The 27,295-nt window shown below is 34.9% G+C and overlaps 1 protein-coding gene across 1 annotated transcript in view; it reads left to right on the forward strand.

Moving 5' to 3' along the window:
• LOC126968893 (uncharacterized) overlaps window positions 1–27,295 on the forward strand; it is a 269,048-nt gene that overhangs the window by 138,512 nt on the left and 103,241 nt on the right. Inside the window, exons 2-3 of the mRNA XM_050814038.1 lie at window positions 11,619–11,674; window positions 17,880–17,940. Of these exons, the coding sequence (XP_050669995.1) occupies window positions 17,894–17,940 (47 nt within the window). The 5' untranslated portion in view covers window positions 11,619–11,674; window positions 17,880–17,893. The remainder of the gene's footprint in view (window positions 1–11,618; window positions 11,675–17,879; window positions 17,941–27,295) is intronic.

Consider the following 27,295-nt stretch of genomic DNA (forward strand, 5'->3'; position numbering starts at 1 on the left):
GAAACATTTTCGTGTTTTTCTGAAAATTGGCTTCATGTAAATTTGAAATGGAGGGACCCCGTATATTGTGCGGCGCCCTACTGTCGTTTCCCTACCCTACGTGCCAGCATACCAACACTCATCTTTGATATATGCCTTTTGATGTCTGTGCTGATGTACAATGCTACTTTCACTCCCCTAGCTAAAATAACATTCTTTACACATTTTAGCAGGATTTTTACCGTTACTTAATGATGCCTCTTCGCATAATAGTAAGTAGAGTGTTTAGCACGCACTCTTTTCATTCATATCAAGCTAATTTCATTTGTAATTATTATGACGGGTACTCACGATATATATTTTATTAATTTGATGCAGATATTTCGATCCAATTGCAATTGGAATTGAATCGTGGTCGCGGCGGAACTGCGGAGGCGGCGAGAAACTCTTGACACATTGACACTTGACACTATATACATCAATCTGTCCAAGTGGCGTCCAATTCATTTTTTTTAACCGACTTAAAAAAGAATTGAAAACCACCTCGGTTTTCTTTTATTATTTATGTATGTACACCGATTACTCTGAGATTTATGATCCGTCCGATTTAAGTTATTTTTAGTTCGATGCAGACTAGATGCCATTTGGTCCCATAAAAATTTTACATAGTTTGGCCCCGTAGTTTTTCTATGAAAATTTTTGTTTACCTCGATGATATTATTGTTTTTGTGTACAGCTTTTTTTGGAGTTTTCACTCAGGTTGATTATATATATTATAATTATTAACTGGCACTTTTTTAGTAAAAAATATTTTTTATTCCCAAATTCACGACACACGCTACTGACAACGTCCATACTTTCGGGTCTTTTTGTTGCATTTGTACTGCAGAGTGAGACTACGGGAAACAACATGGAACTAATCTAAAGAATCTAAAAACATGGAATCCCAAACTATTAGTACATCAATCTGTCCAATTTCCGTCTTATTCTTTTTTGTTTTTCTAATTCACGGCACACACTGCTGACGACGTCCATACTTTCCGGTATATTAAAGAATCTAAAAACATGGAATCCCATACTAATAGTATATCAATCTGTCCAATTTCCGTCTAATTCTTTTTTGTTTTCCTAATTCACGACACACACTGCTGACGACGTCCATTATTTCGGGTATATTCGGTTGACAATACGGGAAAAAACATGGAACTAATCTAAAGAATCTAAAAACATGGAATCCCGTGGTCTCACTCTACAGTACAAATGCGATCGAAAATTAATAAAATATATATTGTGAGTAAGTTAAAGTTCCGCTATGATAAAAGCTTAAAAATATAATATAATTTCATTTGGTTTCTTTTATTATATTTATGATTCATATTAACATACGGTTTTGGTTTAATCTCTTAACCGTTGTTATCCTCAAAATCGAATGATTGTACAACTCCTGAATATTCTGAGATTTATTGGTTGACTTTAACAAACATGTCGTTTTTATATTTACGAGACAGTGTTTTGACTAACATAATTAATTTGTATGAGATTATACTACACTTGCTTATAAAATTACAACATAAGAAGAAAATTAGTTGTCGTTTAACCTAGGTTATCCAATTTATGTTGGGTGTGTACTTTTTAATTTTGCGAACACAATTTTGTTTTTCCATGCGCAAAGATATACAATTATTTATAATTAATAATATACTTTTTTATAACAATAAGGAACGAGACAATGAGAACGCTCAGCTGATGGTAATTGATACGCCATGCCCATTACAATGTAGTGCCGTTCAGGATTCTTAAAAAACCCAAGAAATTATGCTCGTCACCTTGAGACATAGAATGTTAAGTCTCATTTGCCCAGTAATTTCACTAGCTACGGCGTCCTTCAGTCTGGAACACAGTAATGATCTCTCTGATAAATAAATATATTTCTATTGTGTTATAAGTTTATATATAAGTAATTGTTAAGTTAAAGTTGATATTTAACAACTAGCTGAACCGGCAAACGTTGTTTTGCCATATAAATTATTTTTAGAGTTAGACCGTTTCTTGGACATTGCAACATTACTTAATTTTTCTAAAATAAAAGATTTTAACTAACTTACTCCTTATTACATCAGCTATCTGCCAATAAAAGTTTCGTCAAAATCGGTCCAGCTATTTCAGAGATTATCCGAAACATACAGACAGACAAAAATTGTAAAAAATGTTATTTTTATGTGTACCGTATATGTAGTCATATACATGTAGTAATAAACGTTTTTTTCAATATTTAAATTCTTAATAATTTATTTCTTATTAACAAATTACATATTATAGGTAACAAAATTATTGTACATACATAAACTCTTTTGAGTTTTACCGTGTACAATAAGGTCGTCGTAAGACATATAATATTATTTAAATTTAAAGTTTAATACCTAATTAACTACTTAAATTAAATTACTTATTTTTAAATAAAAATGAAACAACTTAAAACTACATACAAATATTAATTATACAGAAAAAAAACAAAACAAAAGCATAAACATTTAGGTGCTAAGAAATAATATGAAAAACATTACAAACTAAATAACTTACAAATACCCTCAATATTAACACTACAAGTATTGTTGCTTTATATACAGAGTGATTATTTTATTTACAAACAATACAACACTGCAAGAATGACGAGGAGGGTGATTTTTTTTTATTTCTTCATAAATTAAAACATTAGTTGAGTTTTGACAGAAAATATTGATAGTATAGATATATTGTGTGAGCAGACTTAAACTACAAAAACATGTTTTATCAAAGAATACTTCAAGACTGTGTTTTATCCATTTGTAATGCGTCAGTCGTATATTGAAACGCAGATAGAGATCGTTATAGCCAACGTTCATCATTATTCGACAAATCTTTTGCTCTTTTTGTATCTCGTACTTCAAAGGCTACTCTCGAACACATCCCAACGATTACTTCCATAACTGAATTGTTTAGGCCCTCTCGTCTCTATAGCGACTCTGATCTAGCCATAAAAACTTTTACTATCTCATTTAACGTGCCGCCTCACAGATAAATGTCCGGCTTTATGGCTCGAATAGCGAATCACATTGTTTGAGAAGAAATTTAATTACTACGGGATTCATCTGCCATCTGGGTGTGATTAAAACGTTGTTGCACCTGTATCATAGCAGCGATTCCTTGCATTATGCGTACATTCAATTATATCTTTAAACGAGCCATTCTTCTATATAGATATATACAATCTGAACCTCGGGAACGGCTCCAACGATTTTAATGAAATTTAGTATACAGGTAGTAGTTTGGGGGCAAAAAATCGAACTAGCTAGGTTTCAATTTAAAAAAATGTAGTTTTATCCGTGTTTTAGTGAGTAACTGCTACAATAACAATAGAATACAATTGTAAATTTCGTCACTATATACAAGACTATATTAGCTCAGATGGGACATTGGGTGATCCGGAAAGCAGAAGACCTGGGTTCAAATCCAGATGCCCTACTAGTTTTTTTTTTGTTCAACTTTTGTACATTTCTAAAAATCCATGCAAGGCTCGGTCGTCCGGATATTATGTATAATAAAGCCTTTTTCTACTCCTCTACTTTTATCTACCATTTAAACAGCCACGATCACTTCATTGTCAAGTACATACTTTACTGAGTCCTTGAAAAATTCGTTACCTTAGGGCCTAATAAAGGAAATGAGCTTCATTGTGCGGTGTTTCCAGGACGATATGACATGCCTACTCTACCTTAAAAAAACACATACACTTTTTTAAAGGGCCGGCAACGCTCCTGTTATTTCTCTGGTGTTGCAAGAGAATGTCGGTGATCACTTAACATCAGGTGACGCGTACGCTCGTTTGTCCTCTTTTCCATAAAATAGTATGTATTTTTATTTTTATTAATTTTCTTATGAGCTCTAACTGTGTGGTTTTTAAGGGCCGTTTTCAATTACCTATCTATCCTTAGTTTAACTTACTAGGCGTAGACAAATCTATACTTTTACGCTTACTTACATTTCAATAACCTATCGACATAAAGCATTGGACTATAACTATATTGGACAAAACTATAGATAGATAAGATCTTGTTATTAAACGGTGACAGCAATGTATCCATAAGTTAAACTAAGGATAGATAGGTTATTGAAAACGGCGTTTAATGTTTATTTTTAAAACACATACAAACTACGACATTACGCGCATTTATTACATTGATATTTTCACAGATTTTTGTATTGTTTTGGTACTTGTAACAATAACGGCGTACACAGCACTAATAACATACAATTTATTTATAGTACGGATACATCTAACATACTAAATCTTAAAATATATATTTATTAAGCGCAAAGCTGGAAAAATATTAACAAAAGCATAAAATAGCGAGTTATGTCGACCTGTATAGCCGAGTGGTTAGCGATCCTACCTACTAAGCTAGAGGTGCCGGGCTCAAATCCCGGTAGGTACAATCATTTATATGATGAATATGGATGTTTGTTTCCGAGTTATGGATGTTTATATGTATTTATGTAAGTATTTTGTATTAAATATATCGATGTCTTGCAACCCATAACACAGGCTATATGCCTAATTTCAGGAAAGATAATTTGTGTAAAAGTGTGTGTGTGTATCAATGCCTATTCATACGAGCAGGGATATACATTAGAATTAGATTACAAGCTTATAATTTTCTCGTTCCGTACCAAATTTTAAAAGTTACTACAACGTTCTAAAAGGAAACAAACGTCTATGACGTTGGGTACTAATCTATAAACACAACGTGCCATCGCAGCTGAAAAATAAACCAAACTTTATTAAAACAACTTACAATTAACTAGTTTTTACGGTTACAAAATGAGTTATTTCAATAAATAATGAAAATATGAAATAACTTGTAAATTTTACTCTCGCGAAACCATAATTAAATATCAGTGCTTTGAAATTCCTATCTCCGATATTATAAAGGATTCCAGCGCTATTTATCACCATTCTCTATTCTATTCGCAACGAGAGTTGAACGTATGCGCCGAACAAACGAAGCCGGGTTCAACTGATACCCAACATTCATTGTTTTATTTTCCTCTTCAAAGTTTAATAGTAATACTAAACGGGTTAACACATGGCCGACTCTCGCTCTATGTATTGTCTCTCGCTAACTGGGCCACTTCGTTTACGATATATAGGACACAGTTTAACACCGCCGTCTAACCTGTTTCATTTATTTTTATGAACAACGCGAATGACAATAGAATGTAAAGTGTCACATTTACCGTTCATTACAATGTGTTTGTTTTTTAAATTGGTATGTTTTGTTGGGCATTATATTACGTACATTGTGTTTTATGTTTTAAAAATTTTAACTAATTATAAAGCACTGGTAACAGAAGGAGACTTTTTGCAATCTGCAAACATTATAACGCTCGATTATTGAGCTCGAAGAGCTTATAATTGTCATAAGTACAATTTCAAGCGTTTAGGTATGGTTTTCCTAAATTTTTTGAAGATAAGTATGTCGTATCGTCCTGGAAACCGCACAAGGAAGCTCATTTCCTTCTTTAGGCTCTAGGGTATAGACTTTTTCAAGGACTCTAGGTAATATTAACACGCCGTAGGTAGTGGCAGGTAGTAGACTTAACATCTTATGTCTTTAAGGCATATTTAGACTTTGCTCAGACCTATTTATATACAAGTTAGTTGAGTGTAAGTTTACAATAATTTTTTATTTCGTTTTTATAGTCATTTGACAGCTGAAATTAAGATGAACATATGATCAGACAGCCCAGCCCAAGTCAAGTTGCGTTTTATCACATCCAGTTAAATTTTAAGTAAGTAAAGTTTAAGCAAAGTCTAAGTGCGCTATATATCTCTACCTAAGCGATCCAGAAGTTTTAGTAGAATAACTGCATTGTAATGGACGTATCACTAAAAGCTGTATTTAATTTTAAATCGCCCATTTCCTAAAAAAAATTTTATATAGGAAGCCGACAATAGCCGTTCAAATCATTTAAGGGTGATTGACTTCGAAATCATTTAACAAAATTTGACAAAAAAAAAATTATACAAATAATTAACACCAATTACACTTTAAACTGAGTTTAATAAAACTCACTACTTAAACTAGTTCAAATGCCAATCTCGATTAAAGGCGATTTCACCAATACAGTATAAGCGCGTTCACGAAAACTGAGTTAACATGTCATCAACAACGATAGAATGTATCAAATAACTGTCAACACTGTCAATGGTTATTATGATCAAATTCAGATGTATTATATTCATCGTTTCTGTTACGATAATGCCAGTGGTCAAATATGTTAAACGTCCAAAATTCGGAGTTTAGAACTTAAACGCGTTTGTTAAATGTGAATTAAATACATAAACTCGTTCACATGCGTAAACTTAGTTGAAAGTGTTCTTTCGAATCGTGTTCTTCTTTAATGCTGAAATCAGCCCTTAACGTCAGTCACTAACCCTTCCATAAAATATAAAAATACTACAGGAGCCAACGAAATTCTCAACCCAAAAGCTAATCTTATATACTCGCGCTTCGCTGATTTATAAAGCATTAAAACAAATTCCCGGAAAATAATTAAACACCATTCCCTATTACAGTCGGTTCGTGAGTTAGCGAATGTTTTAATATAGCCTTCGGGAGCCGTCTGAGATCGGAATACTGAAGCTTTATTAGCTTACGCCCTGTCTGTGAATCGTGGACCGTTGCCAACCGTACTCCAACCACCTTTTTGTTTCTCGAATCAATTTAAATAAATATAAAATCGTGTTGACATAAATTAAACTCGGAGACTATATAACGATCGCTTTAAGAAGAACTATTTAAGAGTAGAAGAAGCACTTAAATACACATTCATATTATCTGAAATTTGGTTGTATTTAAGAATTTACGATCTTTTGAATTGAATTCCGTCAGCTTGGAATGTAATTTTATTAGGGTTAGAGGAGTTTCGTAATAATGGCTGCCCTTCGAGTAACTCTTCTCAAAAAGTGCTTTACAAAATACACATCAGTCAGCGTTTAAACGCGTTTAGGCTATAACTGTGTTTAGTTTGTGTTTGTGAAATCCGAATGAAACCTGTAAACTCGTTTACAGGCGTAAACTTAGTTCAAAGTGTTCTACCCGCGATCTAATTCAATGGTGAAATCGGTCTTAGTCTTAAGTCTATAAACGAATGAATTAACATAAAAATTTACGACATGGAAAATCTGAAACGTTCAAATTTTCATGTGGCACTTGGTGGGCCGTAACTTATTTTATTACATCCACAGGTGTGGTTGTGGAGACCGCACTCAGGTCGCTCGTAAATGTTTACATGACGTGCCACTCGCGAAGTCAATGTCGAAAGGTGTCAGTACAACTTACGACAATTGACTGTGCACTTGTGATTTTGAGTGGCTTGCCCGTTTGTTAGATTCTATTATAGACTTTGAATACAGTTTAGCATCATCCGCTTGTGGCACTGGCTCATTCTATATGAGAACTGGTTGGCAGCATCCACTGGTAAAAAATAATATATTCAAAACATCACAAGAATGATTTCCTTAGTAATAATTTAGGTTTTCTATAAACTAGTGAAGGTATATATATTACATTGTTATGAATATTTTTATAAATAAAGCCCGCTGAGTTTCTTGCGCCCGTTCTTCTGAGGTCTGAGGCAGTCTATTATGAATGGGTGGTAGTTTTTGACGTTCAATAAGTGATTTTGAATACAAATATTTGAATTTGAACATTATGTAGTGATATCGTGACAATAATTCGGAATTGTCTGCTTTTAAACTATTTTGATTCTTTTCACAAAATTTTACATGCTAACTCATAGTAAACAACCAACTTCATCTCCTTTTGACAGGTCTACACCTCACTTACGACCGTTCCCAATATTCAGTTTTCCGTGAGGGAGGCTAATCAATTTGGCCTTAAACCGGATAAACAAAAAGAAATTTTCTGAGATATTATGGATAATACAGCTCTGTATAATTAATAGGATATTTAAAATGTTATGAGATAATAAGTATATATCTCGCGAAAAAGAAGAACATCTTCCCTACTAGCTCTGTATCGTGTAGGCTTATCGCGCGGGTGCGAAAAAGTAGATCATCTTATAATTTCTAATATTGACAAGAAACATTTATTTTACGGCCGTCACCAATATTCAGTCTCTTATTTGATAGATCGATAGATCGTGAGATAAAAATCGTAACTATCGTTGACTTTTCTGTCCTAATAAACTTATCGACGGTAACTCACCTTATCCGTGCACGCTGTCTGTCAATGGGACGACGTATAGCTTACCAGCGACAGGAGTTTGTATAGAAATTGCAATTCACGCGTTTTGCGATGCCATTGAGTATCAAGATGCCATGCCCACAAGCATCTAATAGTTGCTGTAATAAAAAAGCTATTGTTCTTAAATAGTGCGGTATCTGGTTGGAGCGCAGCGGAGACTAATCCTTAATTTTAGAATGAAACATTTTATTATATTTATTGTCCTCCATTTTGCTTAAGTATATTTATATGATTTGTGTAACTCATATATAGTTTGTATATTATGTCCATGCCTATCACGTGAGCCTTTTGCCTGTTAAACCTCCTCTTAAAAAAATTCTATAAATTTTTTCTTTTTTATAAGAACCTTTAATTGGCTTTTTGTAGTTTTACTTTAGATATAAGATTTATCGGCTTTCCATGAAAATTAAACGAATTCAAAGCTTCAATCGAAAACCACATTAATATACACGCCATCACTGATATTCCGTTTACAAATGACAATGATAAATGTCAGGATATAATTTTTCACTTAACGCAGTACTCGTTGAGCGAACCCATCGTCGTTAAAAGCCTACTTCAGCAATCCGAAGGGTCAAGTAATTGCTGTTTCAGTAATAAGTTACGCGAATTATATTCTATAATTGCTTTCTGGCTTAAAGGGATGACCAGGTATTCGGAAACTCACAACTATTTGTCCCTAAATACCACTAAAGTTTATTTCGGACTTCACTCCTAAGAAATAGTTTGTTTTGCTAAATTTGAAATGTCAGTCATATTGAGCTGCCATTAGAACTAATAATTATGAAAATGACAATTTGTTTTCTTTTAAAGCGAGTTGTCCAACATATATATATAATACTAGCGAAACCTACCCCACAGACGTTGTGCTGTACACACGTGTTAAATTTGTAAAATCGGTCCACACGTTAGGAGGAGATCACTAACATACGTACCAATCATAAATTCACTGGAACACTCTAAAAATCATCACTATCGGTCCAGCCGCCACTTAGGAAGTAGTTCAATTGTGAATTTAAACCAACCTCGAATCTACTTGAACACACACAGAAAATTTTATTCAAATCGGTCCAGCTGCTTAGGAGTTCACTGTCAACACACGTACAGAAGAATTATATATATATAAAGATACTGAATAATTATGAAACAGTTTCACAGTTATTTTCGTGATGGTTTTTTTATGTCTTTGCTGAAAATTGGTCACATTATTGAGCTGTCAGTTAGTCTATACGTTAGTTATGCTTATTCCAAGTCTATGGTCCTATAGACCAGACTGCTGAAGCCATTGAAAATGATAAAAAGTGAAAATAAATAATAGTAGGATGAAACTCATTGGAAAAGGAAGAGAATATAACAAAAATTAAAGAAAAAATAAATTATGGGATCTGAGGTCGGCTAGTGAAAAGGATATAAAACGGTATATCTCGATTTCAGGCGAAACTACAAGTCCTATGGAAAAAAGATAAATAGTTATAGTTAAAAAAAAGATCTACAACTTTTGTTTTCACTCTTTTTTACCACGTTTTTGATTCTTTATTTTTATCTTTTACAAAATAATTAAATTACATTATAACTAAAGTAGTGAAATTAAAATAGTGAAACTAAAATGGCAGTGGGCAGGGCACATAGTTCAACGGACAGATGGCCGTTGGGGCAGTATTGTCCTCGAATGGCGTCCACGTACCGGAAAACACAGTGTTGGTAGGCCCTGGACAGAGACCCCCACAAGATGGACCAACTATCTGGTCAAGATTGCCGGAATACGTTGGATGAGGGCAGCGCAGGACCGATCGTCATGGAAATCTTTGGGAGAGGCCTTTGTGCAGCAGTGGATGTCTTCCTTTTGATGGTGATCATGATGATGATATATTTAACTATACCTTTTTTATCGAAGACGAGGACACACTTATATACATAGGTGTCACCTGATGGTATATGATCTCCGCAGCCCTTACTCACTTGACCAGAGGAATCACAAGAGAATTACCGACCTTATAAAGCGTCGAATAAATGTATATATGAATTCAAAAACCGAAAACGTAGCTGGAGGGTCCGTAGCTACTACGTAAGTCGGTACTGGCTAGGAGCCTATCTAATTCCTAGCCAACAGATATGTTTGAAGCGTTTAAGCAAAAAGCAATCATATATCGTGAACTATAATGTCAAAATGTCAAGAAAACAATTGGTACGTGGCGCGAATCGAACCGGCGGCTCCGTAGTCAACAGTTCAACCTATTGAGCCACTGACGCTAATGGGAGTACATGAAAACTGTTTACGAATTTATAAAAATACAAATTTTAAAAGCAAGCGAGCATTGACCACTGTTCCAGCTCAATCAAACAAAACAAAATGGTTGCAATAAAAATGTTTGCGATGTGAATATTTCTGAAGCGACACAATATTGGTTTTGCTCTTGAATGATTTATGTCACCGTTCACAGCGGGCACAATAAAATACATTCGAGTTTATTACAAAACATTGCGTGGAGTTTTCCAAGGAAGCTGTTAATTTGATATAAAACAAATCGTATAACTCTATTTACAATACTATGATATTATTACTACAAATGATAACCATCTTTACGTGGAAGTACACCAAGTACCAGTGGGAGGCTTCTTTGCACAGGAAGCCGGCTAGATTATAGGTAGCACAACGGCACCTATTTCTGCCGAGTAGCAGTAATGTGTAAACATTACTGTGTTTTGGTCTGAAGGGCGCCGTAGCTAGTGAAACTACTGGGCAAATGAGACTTAACATCTTATGTCTCAAGGTGACGAGCGCAATTATAGTGCCACTCAGGATACCTGAACTGAACGTCCTGCTCGTCTCGTCCCTTATTTTCATGGCAGCATTATCACGTTGGATACCTAGGCTGATCCGTCCTTATTGAGGCGCGAAGATAGTATTTTGAACATTCTCCGCGCTCTGGTGTGTGTCTCACTCTGTGTTTTAATAAACGCGAAGTAAAGTGATACCAAATTTAAAACTTTTTGTCTTTATCTTACCTTTGTCACTACAGAATTACATGACAGGGAGAAGTAATTTTAAACTTGGAGTAACTTAGCATTGCGTTTATTGATAAAACAGACTTAGTTCAACGTATATGCGACGTTTGTCTTCGGCAGTCGAAGCAGCAGCCCCAGCACCAACTGACGTAACTGGGACATGAAAAGGAGCCAGAGTGTCGACGCAAGTAGCGTCCCACACCAGCGCCCTTCCCCGTGCTTAAGTCACCAGGGTCATTCCATCAGGACGCTTGCCATCGCGGCGGGTAATACCATTTGATATTGTTTGGTTACATTTGTTAATTATAAATGTATTTGTTCTAGGTATCAATTGGAATGAATCAAGTGGACACCAACCGACCACGAGGGACATTGTCCAGGTATACTATTAAAGTCTTTGTTATTACTTTAAATACTCATGTTTTTTTTATATAAGAGGGGGCAAACGGCGAAGAGGCAATTGCTCATGGACATGGATGCGGCTAAAAGGTTCAGATGGAAGTATCCCCTAAGCTTGAAGGCCCGTAAGTGGTATGGGTTAGCAAAAAAATCTCTGTAAACTGCACCCCGTAATTGATTCCTCAAAGTGGCTATACGAGGCAAGAATGACTTAGTCAACATAATACTTTATTATATTATTAATCTAAATAATATTTATAAACAAGGGAATTTTCCACGTACAATTAAACTAATTTGAGCTTCCTTGTACGGTGTTTCTAGGACGTTACGAGTTAGGACACAGCGCGTACACTTTTCTTAAAGGCCGGTGATTCTGGCATTGCAAGAGAATGTAGACGGCGGTAGGAATAACAATTACGTTATACACTCTTTGTCATCCTATTCCAAGTCTTCCTCTCCTATTCAATGACTATTTACATTTCAAATTCATCCTTAAAAGTCAGCCAGACCAGACAACGAATATCAAAATGTACTTTGTTGCTTTTTTGACATAAAGGAGATATCTAAGTTTCACATCCAATTGTTATAGTTATTTGATATTGTAATTAATATCAACTTTCACTTATGACATTATTAATAAAATAATTAGCAGCCAAATAAAATTTGAAAAGTAAAATTTAATGAACGATGCGGGATTCGAACACACGACCTCCGGCATTCCGTGCCGGTGCTCTAACCAACTGAGCTAACCGTTCGATTTCCGCCTCGCTATGAAATTCTGTTGGTTTGAGCACCGGCACGGAACGCCGGAGGTCATGCGTTCGAATCCCGTATATAGTATATTTTTAGTTATTCTCTTACTATATAATCACGTGCTAAAGTGTGCGGCACATGTTTATGAATTTGTGTCATTAAGTAGGTAGTATAAGATTATATTTGTTATAATAAGTTGGTAGTAGATGGTAGTGACGGTCACGAATTGCAAGCAGTTTAGAGAGGAGTTCTCTGGGAACAGTCGGAGGTGGTGGACGTGTTGGTCACCCGACTGCTCTAGTTAAATATATCATTAATGTATTACTGTGTACTTAGTTGTGATTAGAATAGAAGTATTAAATATATTTTCTACTGAATTAAACAAAAAGTTTCATTATACAATAGATAAAATATATACTGGATGGCCGAGAAGTAGACGTCCAAAGCTAATATTTTAATTTCGCTCATTTTATTGGTCAATGTTCTGGGAAGTTTTTAAAAATAGTTAGAAGCCATAGGCTCCCCATTTTATTTATTTTTTTGATACCTTGAACATTTTCATGAATTTAGGTGGAGCTGTTATCTTGAACTTACGACTCAATTCTAAACTAGTTCCGCATTGTCTAAACTATTCATAGTTTCTTATTTTTGTTATAGTTTATTGCAACTGTAGTTAATAATTATCAACAATAAAATTACCTAAAAGTGTTAAAAAAATTAGAAAAAAGTCCTAAACCACAATTAGGTGAAAAAAGCGGATAAAAGGGGAAAAATGATTATCTCCTAAACTACGCAAAATCGTAGAACATATATAGGCTTTCAAATTTTAGCTTTGGACATCAACTTCTCGACCATCCTGTATATAAAAGAGAACATAATTGAAACTATCGAACAACAAACAGACATTGACACTGCAACAGGAAACTGATATAAAACACAAATAAAATGTCGCAGTGGTGATAATAAAATCGTTCCATTTCACAACGTAGCTGCACGGTTGTCTAAACAGGGACGTCTAACACAAGATAAACTCTGTGCTTTAGGGTTTACACGTGAATTTTACATACTAAGTGACTAAGATTTATTAGTATCTAGTGTTAGTCGTTGAATCTGCATTACAATGCAGATTTTCGATTACATTTTGCATTATGTATACTTACAATTTGTTATGTTTTTAAAGTGATAACCCTCACTTCTGGGATTATCACACAAAAAATACTCGTATAACAAATTGTATAGATTTGCAAAAGCGACATTTCAAGTCAATTTCCTAATATGCAAATATAGGGGTTGAGCAGGTTATTAACTGTAAAGTAGATCCTGTAGATGAAGCCACAACCTGAGAGTTAAACAAAGCATTCAAGATTTTATCAACGATACGTCACTCGAATGGTTGGCTCAGTTGGAAAGAGCGGTCGCACGAAACACGAGAGGTCGCGGATTCGAGTCCCGCATCGTTCATAAATGTATTGTTTTCAGTTTGTGTATATATATTTAGTTCTTTTACTCCGATGGCTGCATTATCAAATCCTTCTTATATCAGACATAAAAGGGTGAGCCCTGAATTGTATAGAAGTATGTTTGAAAGTATAATTAAAAGAAAATTTAATATATTTATAAAGAGAATTACTACTATGTAATACTAATTCCTTGAGATGTCACTTCGTGAAGTGTAACCTAGGAAGAGTGATTAATATTTAATACTAGCTGACCCGACAGACGTTGTTCTGTATATAATAAATAAAATAATGTTTTTATATGAATTTGTCAATAATATAATACCATAACATCAAAAATTCTATTCTTCTTCTTGCCTAAAAGCAAAATGCTCTATATAGACAAGGGGCGCGCATTGGTTTTCTTAAGGTAGGCACTGTGGATTTTAACTACTCGTAGTTGAGCTTTGGAATATGCAAAGATTTCTTACGTAGCTATCTAGTATCTAGCGTAAGGATAAATTTTCTTTAAACAATTTTTAGATTAGCAAAAGCGACATCTCAAGTCAATTTTCTAATATCCAAATATTGGGGTTGAGCAGGTTATCGACTGCTAAGTAGATCCTGTAGATTAAGCCACAACCTGAGAGTTGAACAAAGCATACAAGATTTTATCAACGATACGTCACTTGAATGGTTGGCTCAGTTGGAATGAGCGCTCGCACGGAACGCGAGAGGTCGCGGGTTCGAGTCCCGCATCGTTCATAAATTTTGTTTTCAAGTTTTATTTGTGTATTAATCCCAGAAGTGTGAGTAAACATTAAAAACATAACAAATTGTTCAAATTTAACTAAATTAACTTTAACACTAGAACTTTTTATTGCCTTTTACGGTATTTATTTAGGTTTATAACGTGGTAGGCACTGCCTAATTGCCTATATCATATGCACGCCCCTGATATAGACATATAAATTATCTGACAAAATAATATATGACTTGTAATTACTGTTCTAAGGATTTGAACAACGTACTAACGAAAATAGACGGAGCCATTAAATAGCGAGCCTGCGTGTCTCACAAAATTATAACAATTATTTCACACAATAAACTACGTTACAATTTAGTTGCTCCATTAACAGTTATGACATTAAGTATGATATCAACTTTAATTTATTTTATCGTTGTCCAACCATAGACTAAGAATATACTAAAGAGTGGTTAGCGATCCTACCTACTAAGCTAGAGGTCCCGGGTTCGAATCCCGGTAGGTGCAAGCATTTATATGATGAATATGGATGTTTGTTTCCGAGTTATGGATGTTAATATGTATTTATGTATGTTTAAGTAAGTATATTGTATTAAATATATCATTGTCTTGTAACCCATAACACAGGCTATATATGCTTAACTTGGGGCAAGATAATTTGTGTAAAAGTGTGTCAATATTATTATTACTATCGTATAGACAAACTAAGCGGGAGAGAAGAACATCTCTAACGGAGATTCAGAAAGAAAAAGGAAGGCGAATCTATTGTCACTGTAATCTATTTTGATTGACAAATCGTAAAAAGTCGACCACGCTTGGAACTAAACTATCTAAGCATAAAATTGGTCACGCACATCTAGCATGTAGACAATCAAAGTATGCAAGAAAGAAAACATCTCTAACAGAGATACAACAAGGTAGAAAAGGAAAGCTAATCTATTGTTACTGTAAGATATTTTGATTTATAAGTCGTAAAAAGTCAGCCACGAATGGAATTAACTTCTTGGTTTTTTGTATATTAAGCTAGCTAACGCACACATAGACAAATCAAAATTGGTCACTTCATTATCAGGCTGTCAGCTTTATCCGCTAATAAATTATTATTATTTTTTTAGGAAAAGGAGTACAAATGAGCGTACGGGTCACTTGGTGTTAAGTGATCTCCGCCGCCCACAATATTCTCTTACAGCACTTGAGGAATCACAGGAGCGTTGCCGACCTTTAAGAAAGGTGTACGCGCATTTTTTGAAGATACCCATGTCGTATCGTGACGTAAACACCGCACATCTCATTCACAGCTTTGTTGTACGTGAAGGCAAATAAGACATTTTTGGACACGACCATAACAGAATTGCCTGACAAAACATTCAAGACATATATAAAAACTGTTTTGATGGGAAAAGGTTACTATAATATTAAGGAATATATTGAGGAATATAAAGAAGTTTGGAGTACGGTACCATGCATATCGCGAGTCTCTGTGACCCTGTAGCATCCAATGACGTATTTTTAATTACTTACATCATTTACTTTTTGACGCTTTTGCGCACTTGTGAACATTTTATGACTATTAAGGCGACACAAAATGCCAGCGACCTTGAGCGATGTGAGTTCACGGCTGCCGGCCCGCCATCTATGTAACAAAGCCAATATTTTCAAAATTCTTGGGTGGAAAACAGTTTATATGCTTACAATCCTCGTTATTCACTACTAATCTGAATAAAGGAACCTACACAAAAAAGTACAAGCTATAAGAATAACTTTTCTCAGAGAAATACCAATATGCGTCACGCCATGCCAAAAACTTGTTTAACTTCAAAGAAAAGTGGTAGTTCAAAAAGGCTCGGCAGTGTTAACAATAACCAACAGCATGCATTAGCAACCTACAAATAAGACTTAAGGGTATGTGTAACAGGATTAAGTAGTGTTCATAGCTCGAAATGCTATACTTTCACCACAAAACTTGTCTAAAAACTCCATGTTTACGTGTTTTCTGCTTTCTCTTCGACTTAACAGATGCTTTTTGTAAGTTTACGTAAATAATTTTTTTTTCAGTTTCTTTTTTTTCATTTTCATTTTCAAAGAAAGTTCCCAAATCTATGGTAATAACAGTACATTGACTATTATAAAGGTTCAGATTATGTCAGTGCCCGCGTGATAAGTCTTGCAATAACTCAAACTTTCTTTCTCTGTAACAGTACAAAAGGCACGTAGCTTAGATCGCTTGAAATAAATTAACGTCATTCTAGCTGTAGTACGCTTTATTCAGATGTCATTGTTAAACGTTAAACTAGATACAGCCTTAATGCTGGAAGTACTCTGGTAATCTGTCAAGCTCCGACCAAATTGATTGCTGATAAAGCTTCCAAATCACAGTTCCCGTCTCGGAGTTATTTCAGAAATTGGGACTGATTAAGTGACAGTACAATACCATTCTGTTTACGAAAATGATTTTTATATAAATGTTTCCAAACTTTTTAATTTAATAGAAACTTTACGGTTAAAAATACTGACTTCAAATACTGAAAAGTATAAAATAACTTAATTTATTAATAAAATTATTTATGAAAATTTTATATACGTTCACACAAATCGTTACGTTTTTGCCCTTAATAGTTATTTTCATTATTATAATACTAGAAATAAGGGATTGCTTGTAACAAATTCTAGTAGGCTTCATAAGATACATAATAGATTTAAGGGTAAATGTATACACATTTATAATAAAGTCCCAGTTGCTGTTCAGGCATTATCTATAAGTAAATTTAAATGTTTTATTAAACAATGGCTCTGTTTTGAATACGTTTGCAGCGGAATATGAGGCTGTTGTTGTGTTGACTTTATCGCTGACAACACTGTCAATACAATGATAATTCTGAAGTTTTTCAAATGTCAGGCAGCCTTGCAAATAAACGCGGGAAACGTTATACGTCCGAATAAATCAATCATAAGCAAAAGGTCTATTCTTGGTTTATTCTCAGGTATAACTTTAAACTATGTTTATTTGTAATGTCGATAGAGTTTACCTTCGTTACTCTTTATCATAACGACGTTATTGAACACTTTTATAACCCACCTTACCTAAAAGGTAGTGATTACATTAAACAATTCATCACGTCCAGTGACAGGAGGACATTCCTTTGTCTAATGGCCTTAATAATTGACGAGCTCGAACGGCATTTAGTGAGAGTAAAGGCCATCTTAACGTTAATTGATGACGGCTTTTTTCAGGTCGTGGGCGTGAGATGGCGCGTGCGGGTATGCTACACAAGGGAGGAAAAAGTGGCACAGAGTAAGTACACATTTGAATAGCTCATATCTTAGAACATTTATACACCTAGCGGCCGTTTTCAATAACCTATTGACAGATAGCATTGGACTATAACTATATTGGACATAACTATGGTTAGATAAGATCTTGTCATAAACGATGATAGCAATGCATCCGTAACTAGAGATACGTTGAAAAACGGCCGTAGATAGACTGTGATATCATTGAAAACGTCGAAATAATTAAGTTTAGAACTTACCTCTGTTTTGAGCAATTCACGCACACTAACACAAAGTGTCATACAAATCGCACTCCAAAGTATTAATCCTGGCCTGTTTTTATCAGTAAGAGACTCAATCTAGATGTATTAATTATCTTAAGCTCAAATATTATTTAATAATGTAGCTCAAGTAAAAATATAGTCCTACAGGAATATTTGTTTCTAAAATCGTGTTTAAATATTCTTATAAGAAACAGTTTAGGGTTAACTGGCCGCTTTGTAGAATATATTCAAAGTAGGTAAAGTAGGTAATTAACTTAAGCCTTTTGCCCTACTTCTTTTATTTAAGTATAGTTCTAAGTTAGCACATTTTTCCTTATAATGGTCATATTTCCTACGGGTACATAATGTGAGAATTTTAATGTGATATTAACGGTCCACGCAAAAGACTTTCGGCGTGACACGATTAAGCTCTTAATATAATTGGCACACTTGTAGATAATGGCCCATATAAGACAAGAATTTTCTTCTTTGCAGCTTTAAGCTGTAAGTACTAACTTATATTACAATACTAAGCAATGTGCAATTATGCGCTTCTTAAATTTATTCAAAATATCTCTATTTCCTTATGTTGATCGAAAACACGCTCACCAACTAGATATCGCACTACCTAAGAACAATAGCTTTTTTATTACGGTAACTATTAGATGCTTGTGTGCGTGGCATCTTGACACTCAGTGGCATCTTTCAAATGTTGTTGGTGCTGGGGCTCCTGCTTCGACTGCCGAAGACAGCAAACGTCGCAAATATGTCGGTCTCAGTGAGTCTTACATCTTTGTGCCGTTTGGTGTCGAGACACTTGAAGCCCAGAGGCGCAGGAAATGTACAAAGTACTATCTTCGCTCTGCAATAAGACTATTGGCAACCCAAGCGCTAGCAGCTATCTCGGTTAACAGATCAGCCTAGCTATCAAACGCGGAAATGCTGCCAGTATTCTTGGTACGCTTCATCATTTATTCTTTTCTTCTTTTTTATTCATCTACATATTAATTCTGAATCGTAGTATTGTTATAAGATTTGTTTTTGTTTGAATAAAATTTCATAAGCTTAATAAATATGTAATAAACCTGGCCTGTTATCATGCGTTGCGTAACAACAAGAGGCCTTATCTAGACGTATTAATTATAGTAAGTAGTATACTCATAAAAGACTTGGCTGCCATAGTAGAATATGGTGCGTAGACAAAGTGGATTGAAAAGTAAAGTGCGACTCTCAAGTGGAGTACTTACAGGAAGTATTAGGGAGAGGGGGATAGAGTGTTCTGTACTGAGCCCGATGCTTGTTAAATAGAATTTTACTTATGGCAAAACAGGACTAATTATTACATTTAATTATTAATATCTGGACGACCGAGCCTTGTTCGGATTTTTATAAAAAAAACTTGAACAAAAACAAAAAACTAATAGGAAATCTGCATTCGAACCGGGGTCGTGCTTTCCGGATCACCCAATGTCCCATCTGAGATATTATAGTCTTGTAAATAGTTGCGAATTTTACCTTTGCATTCTAATGTTATTGTAGCTGTTTCTCATTAAAACACGGATAAAACTACATTTTTTAAAATTGAAACCTAGCTGGCTCGATTTCTTGCCCCCAAAACTACCTGCACACAAAATTTTATGAAAATCGTTGGAGCCGGTTCCGAGATTCAGATTATTTTATATATACAAGAATTGCTCGTTTAATGATATAAGATTAGTATGAATACAGTAGAACCTCTGTAAGTCGAACTTGAAGAGAGTCGCTAAAAATTCGAGTTACATATATTAATACAAGCTGGCTGTCTTAAAACACCATAGTGCTGCATTTAAGAGGTTGTTTTCGCTACAATGCAACCAAATGTTGGAATAATTTTTACCTACTCTTGGTGAATGATGAACCGTCGGAAATGTAAGTTACGATTTTTGGAACAAAAAAAAAGGATTGTGTGAATTTATGAAACCACAGTAAAAGTGAAACAATTTTTCACATTATAGACATTTAACTAAAAAAATTTGGAATAATATTCCATTAATCGTATAAAAATCCCTTTATCAATCTTGATATTATACTTGGATAATTGGAATGATCATGGGAAATAATATAAACAAACAAAATAGCGTGGAGCACTGGCACAAATGAGTAATAGTCTATACACTACACGGTCAGCTGCTGCGAACTATAGGTGCCGCCCGACCGTCACACGACATGCAACACAGACGAAAAAGTTTGAGACGATGTAATAAACTTTTTGTTTCACTTCAACAAGATCAGCTTTGGTAGCATTAGTTTTGAAAATATATACCTATGTTGCTATATGTTTCATTCATTCAAAATTTATTTTAAAACATCTATATATTTTATTATCGACCATTATATGAGATTTGAGAGTATTATGAATTATTTATTATTTGTAGAGCGCACTGTATCTCCAGAGTTAAACGGGCACCGCTGAAAATCAGTGCTGGATCATAGCCACGGCCGTGTCACAGATAATCCTGAGTCGGTGACCCATTTCCTGCACTGCACAGGAACTCTCCAATATTAAATCAATCACTATTTAATGTGGGTCTTTTTCAGTTTGTTTTGATTTTATCTCATTTTATTAAGTGTGTATATTAAGTTTTGTGAAATAAATGTCTTTCTTTCTTAATAGTTTTTTCGAATTTTAATTTTTTTCAGAACAAACGCATCTGTTAACGTTAGCAAAACGTCAGTCACAAATTCCTTTATCATTCTATAGAAATTGGTTTATTAAAAACCTACTTTTACATTGATTTCTAAGAAAAAATGATGTACATTGTCATCATATTCTTAAAGTTGGTATTTATTTAACTTACAGTTGTAGAGGTGATTCGATTCAGTTAGTTTTTCGAGTTATAGAGGAAAATATGTACTGAATTTACTTGTACTCTCTGAGTATTTTGACTTATAAAGCGATAGAGGTTTTGGGGTTTGAAGGGAAGGGATTTTTGGGATATTTATGGAGGTTCGATTTAAAAAGGTGCTACTTTTAACAAATATAGCTTAGTAGGTTTAAAAATATATAATGGTTTAAGTCCAGTCACATGGTCAGGATCTTCGTGGCTGTAAATTGTTGGTGGCATTTAACACTACAGTTTCACGCAAAAGCGCGTACGACACAACCGCCTCGCTCGATAGTTCTTCCTTGACTGCCTGCTCAGCGCTCGCCCGGCGCCCGCTCTCGTTCGCACTCGCACCACATACCGATTACACGCGAGCTAAGACGAATTCTTACGAAATATATTCAATGCTCATAGTTTTAATCTACGAAGACATTATGTAGATATACTACGTGACAACACCAGAAGCGCTCCAGTTCAAATGTTGACTTTAAACACGTCTAGACACGCCGTAATAGATGACGTGACAGGTGCAGCTTTGATGGAGCAATAATCTATTTTTATTGTCACTTCTCTTCAGCTATTATGCTTTGTATGAAACTACGCTTGAATACTTCAAGCCTTATTTGCCATCGAATGTTCAGCAGATATCAATGTGCTTTTTCGTTTATCATAAAGGGAAATTAACTGTTTCGACGTGACGGGGTCGTATTGCATTAAGCCTTTTTTATGACAGTAAGGGACGAGACGAGCAGGACGTTCAGCTGATGATAATTGATTCGCCATGACAATACAGTACCGGTCAGGATTAACCCAAAAAATTTTGAGCGGACTACAATTGCGCTCGTCACCTTGAGATATACGATATTAAGTCTCATTTGCCCAGTAATTTCACTGCTACGGCGCCCTTCACACCGAAACACAATAATGCTTACACATGAATGCTTCACGGCAGAAATAGGCGCCGTTGTGGTACCCATGATCTACCCTGCATCCTGTGCAGAGGAGCCTCCCACTGGTAATAAGCCTGATTCAGATTTAACAAACGATGGCGAAAGAATGTAAAGAAGAGCAATTTAAAGAAAAGGGAGATCTTTCATTACTGTTCGCTGTCAACAAGACCATACTCTACGACTTACGAAAATACATAGTAACTGCTAAGGGCAGATTTGTACCGCTTAGTTAGGTGATCGTTTACTTATTCATTAAAAAATAATATAAGAATGATATTACAAAAATATTATATTCAATATTTTATTTATTTTATTATTAAGAAGGACCAATAATAGTCTTAAATAAAAAGTTTTAACATAAAAGCAACCGACTTCAAAAACACTATTCCAAAACAATAGATATAATATGCAACAAAAAGTATAAAAATAATAGCGTATTTTTATACAATCTAATTCTAGTTACGATATACTAAATTTTTGAATGCAGCAATTAACGTAAGCGCTTAATTGAAGAGTTCCGTTACTTTGCCATGAATTCCGTAATCAGAACCTAACCAAACTCTCACCAAACTATCTTTGAAGTATATCCTTTCCAATAAAAAAAGAATCATTGAAATCGGTTGGCGCGATATTGAGTTATTCGTAAATTTATCATCCAATTTGCTATACGTATGTATAACAAATTTAAGACTTATGGTTTTCTCATGGATGCCACTGTCAGATTACACCACACCACACGGGAAGCACCAGCTTTCAAATAAAAAAAGAATTATCAAAATCGATTCACCCAGTCGAAAGTTTTGAGGTAACAAACATAAAATTCCGACGAATTGAGAACCTCCTCCTTTTTTGAAGTCGGTTCAAAATTAAATAATACTAATTAAATTAGAGGTAGACATAAAATTATCTATAAATAAGTATAGACACATGTTAATTTAATAATATGTTCGTAATATGATATCTACTGAAACCTAGTGGGAAAGTATTTGTAATTGAACACGCTCAAAGTATAAATGCTATCTAGCAACATTGAACAATTTGTTATTTTTTTAAAGTGATAACCCTCACTTCTGGGATTAATTACACAAATTAAATTTGAAAACATAATTTATGAACGATGTGGTACTCAAACCCGCTACCTCTCGCGTTCCGTGCGAGAGCTCTTCCACTGAGCCAACCGTTCGAGTGACATAAAGTTCATAAATAGGATCTACTTTACAGTTTATGATAACCAACTCAGCCCCAATATTTGCATATTAGGAAATTGACTTGAGATGTCGCTCTTTCAATTCTAAACAATGCTTGTCTTATAAAAATAGCTCAGTTTTTTCTATAATATAAATAGGTATGTAATCGTCATTTTTAAATCAATATTTTTTCGTTGTCAAACCTACATTAGTTGCAGACACCTACAGACTGCAACAAAGCTCGCGCGTGCGTCACTTATCCCTCGTGAGTCCCTACTGATTGGCCTACTCTGTAGAGGCCGCCGCGCGTACTAACGTTCGATACCTACACGGGGAGTGAGACAGGCCTGCTTGTACGCAAAAACTGAATGTTTTTATTTATACGAAAATAAGGGACAAGACGAGCAGGACGTTCAGCTGATGGTAATTGATACGCCCTGCCCATAACAATGCAGTGCCGCTCAGGATTCTTGATAAACCCCAAAATTGCTGAGCGGCACTACAACTGCGCTCGTCACCTTGAGACATAAGATGTTAAGTCTCATTTGCCCAGTAATTTCACTAGCTACGGCGCCCTTCACCGAAACACAGTAATGCTTCACGCCGTCGTGGTACCTGCTTCACGGCAGAAAAAGGCGCCGTTGTGGTACTCATAATCTAGCCGGCATCCTGTGCAAAGGAGCCTCCCACTGGTAACGTAAAAATACAGTTACAATTATTATACGCGTTCCCCTATCGTACCGAGGAGGTCGATCGGCCTCATGACGAAATCCACACTCCTCATTCGATTTCTGGTTTTAGGAAGTGCTTATCCCCTTATAACTTATAATAGAATGAAGCCGAATCATGTAAGTATTGTTTTGAACAGATATATTCGAAAATTTAATTGAAATTGATGAAAATTAATTTAAATTGAAGTAGGCGTTAATTTGCGGAAATCCATAATTATGCAAATGATTTAAGAGACTCAGTCTCGTGCCAGATTTTGGCGAGGCAACACGTCCTGAGGTTGCTTCGTGTAGAGGCGAAACACGTGTCGAATTGTTTAAAAACAAATATTGGCGGAATTAACACTAAAGAAAACTTAAATCATTTGTATAGATATATTCGAATTCTGTATGCAAACGCTTACAAGAAAATGCGCGGGAATGTACCAGTTTTCCCGTACGCCATATTGAGTGGTTATGAAGTATTTTATTTAAATATGCAACACTCGAGTTACTCGAAGAAGTTACTTAGAAGAACTAACGTTAGATAATGTATACGTCTAGATAGAGTCTCTTGCTGCTAGACAACCGATGAAAGCAGGCCAGGTTTATTACTTTAGTGTGCGTGACAAGCTACGTCTTACACTCGCGGTTTGTATGACGCTTTGTGTTAGTGTAATTTTTTTCGACATTTTTAAAGCTGTCACAGTATATCTTGACGTAGTAATGATCCAACGGCTGTTCCCAATATTCAGTCTATCTCTTACTTGAGATAAAGATCGTAACTATCGTTGACATTTCTGTCCCAATAAACTTATCGACGATAACTCACCGTATCCGTACACGCTGTCTGTCAATGGGACGACGTATAGCTTACCAATGGAATTGCAATTCACGCGTCCCAATATAAGGCGATATAAATGACTTATCGGGTATTAAATGGGTACATTGGGACAGCTTCAGCTAATTACTGACAGTAGAAGGTAGTAATTTATCTCTATCTGTAGATAGTATATTGGGAACGGCCGTAAGGCACTTACATTCAATACTCTTACGGCCGTTTTCATTAACCTATCTATGTTTCAATAACCTATCGACTTAAAGCATTGAACTATAACTATATTGGACATAACGATGGATAGATAAGATCTTGTCATTAAATAAAGCAATGTATCCGTAACTAGAGATACGTTATTGAAAACGGCCGTTAATGACCCGTTTCTGTTAAATCAATATCGAGTCTGGTTACTTTACTAACTTTACAGACAATAGATCTCCCAACGGAATATAATTTCTCTCCGCAAAATTGCAAGGCTTTAACGAAGAATATAACGTGTATCATATTGATATTTATAACCTAGATCCTAGAGAATCATTAAGAGAAAAATTTAAAGAAATAAACATTTTGACTGTTGCATCTCAGTATATCCCTTTTTTGAATTTGCTGGAAACTGCGACAGTCATAATGTTAACACAAGGAACAAACATAAACGTGCTAAGCCTACTACTCGGTTAATTCGAGTTAGTAAGTCTTATTGGGAGAATTATATGCTTTTGCAACATGATCCCACAAAATGTACAAAACAAATGTTTTACCAAATTCAAAAGAATTGTTAAAAATCTTTTGTGTGGTAAAGGTTACTATAACATAAATTACTTTCTTGATGATACCATAGATTGGGATGATACCATAGAATGGAGCGAATACCCTCCAGGCTATTAAATTGTAAATTTTACTGTACGATGGTAATACAATTATAGTGTAACTAAATTAAACCGCATAGTATTTTGCACACATAGTGTTTTTTTTTTTTCATTTTTCGCATTTTTTTACAATTTTTTACATTTGAAAGGATATACTTTTTTTGTAGGCATTAACATCAAATCAAAGAGTTATTATTACTGGCGTATATATTCTCTATCCAACTTAAGTTCACTACAGCGTCGAAATAGTAATTTGTCGTCTAGAATACTTAACGTACAGTTTTGTGGCCAAAAAAGATGTAAATACTATGTAATAAGAGGTGGGAGTTGGGACTGTTCTGAAGGACTACGGACTGAAGTAAAAATCTGGATGTGTATAATATGTATGTAAATGATCTAAGGCTTTGAGTATTTCATTGAAATCGCATAAAACGGAGTGTAACAAACAAATAAAGGCCATTTAAGTGAGCAGTTAAGTTGTCTCTGACAATTAAAACTTAGTTCAGTCGAGTTATTGTGAGGTGAAGTGAGAAAATGTAGAGAAGGGAATCTCGCATTCCCTCTGTTCCCGGTTGGTCAGGAACAGAACTAGTATTGATAAACTTTCACCGAAGCTGAAATAAATGACTTAACTGAGTACAGTCTAAGTTGGAAGCAAGCTACGATGCATTAATCAACGCGTGAATTTTCGAATACAAGGCACAATTCCGGGAGAGACTCTGCGTAAATACATTATTAACACGCGAGAGTGTTATGGGCAAAGTTACTCACTGTGTTGTAAACTCCGCCGTTACGTAACTCATATATTAATTGACGACTCCTATAGCCCAGTGGTTAGTGACCCTGTCTACAGAGCTAGAGGTCCCGGGTTCGAATCCCGGTAGGCGCAAACATTTATATGATGAATTTGGATGTTTGTTTCTGAGTCATGGATGTTTATAAGTATTTTTGTATGTTGAAGTAATTGTATTAAATATAATATATTGTCCTTGCAACCATAGTGCGAGCTATATGCATAGTTTGGGGCAAGATAATTTGTATAAAGGTGTGTTAATATTTATATTATTATTGGTAAATGTTATATTTATGTCTTTAAATCCGTGTCACGTATTGCTTTTGGATAGATCTGGACACCTCCTGACCATTGCTATCTCTTTTACACGGTTAATACTGTTACGTTACGTTTAATTCGATGCGATTTCAAAGAATTTTGAATGCATATCACGGCCCATTCGTGTACGAAGGTTCGCTGCTCCGCTGGACTCTATTATTTAAAAATGCCTACATAGAATCGGACTTTGGGGTCTGTTGAAAAATATGACCTCTCGTTCGATCTCTAGAGTACCTACCACATTGCTAACAAAAAAAAAATGCACTGTATCTCTTAAATGTTATAGAGAATAAACCAAAAATATGCAAAATGTTGACTATATCGCTGACAACACTGTCAGTACTATAATAATTTTAAAGTTCACCTAATGTCAAGCAGGCTTTCAAATAAACCCGGGAAGGTTAAAACATTTAAATAAACCAATCTTAAGCAAAATGTCTGTAAACATTTTGTATATTCTAAGTTTATTCTCAGACATAACTTTATACCAAGTTTATTTGTAAGGCCGCTTTTGTAGAATAACAAATATTCTCAAAGAGTACATGCATAAGTAACTAACCGTTATATTGGACCGACGGAATCGCCTGGGGA

The sequence above is a fragment of the Leptidea sinapis genome, chromosome 17 (genome assembly GCF_905404315.1).
Source record: "Leptidea sinapis chromosome 17, ilLepSina1.1, whole genome shotgun sequence".
NCBI lineage: Eukaryota > Metazoa > Arthropoda > Insecta > Lepidoptera > Pieridae > Leptidea > Leptidea sinapis.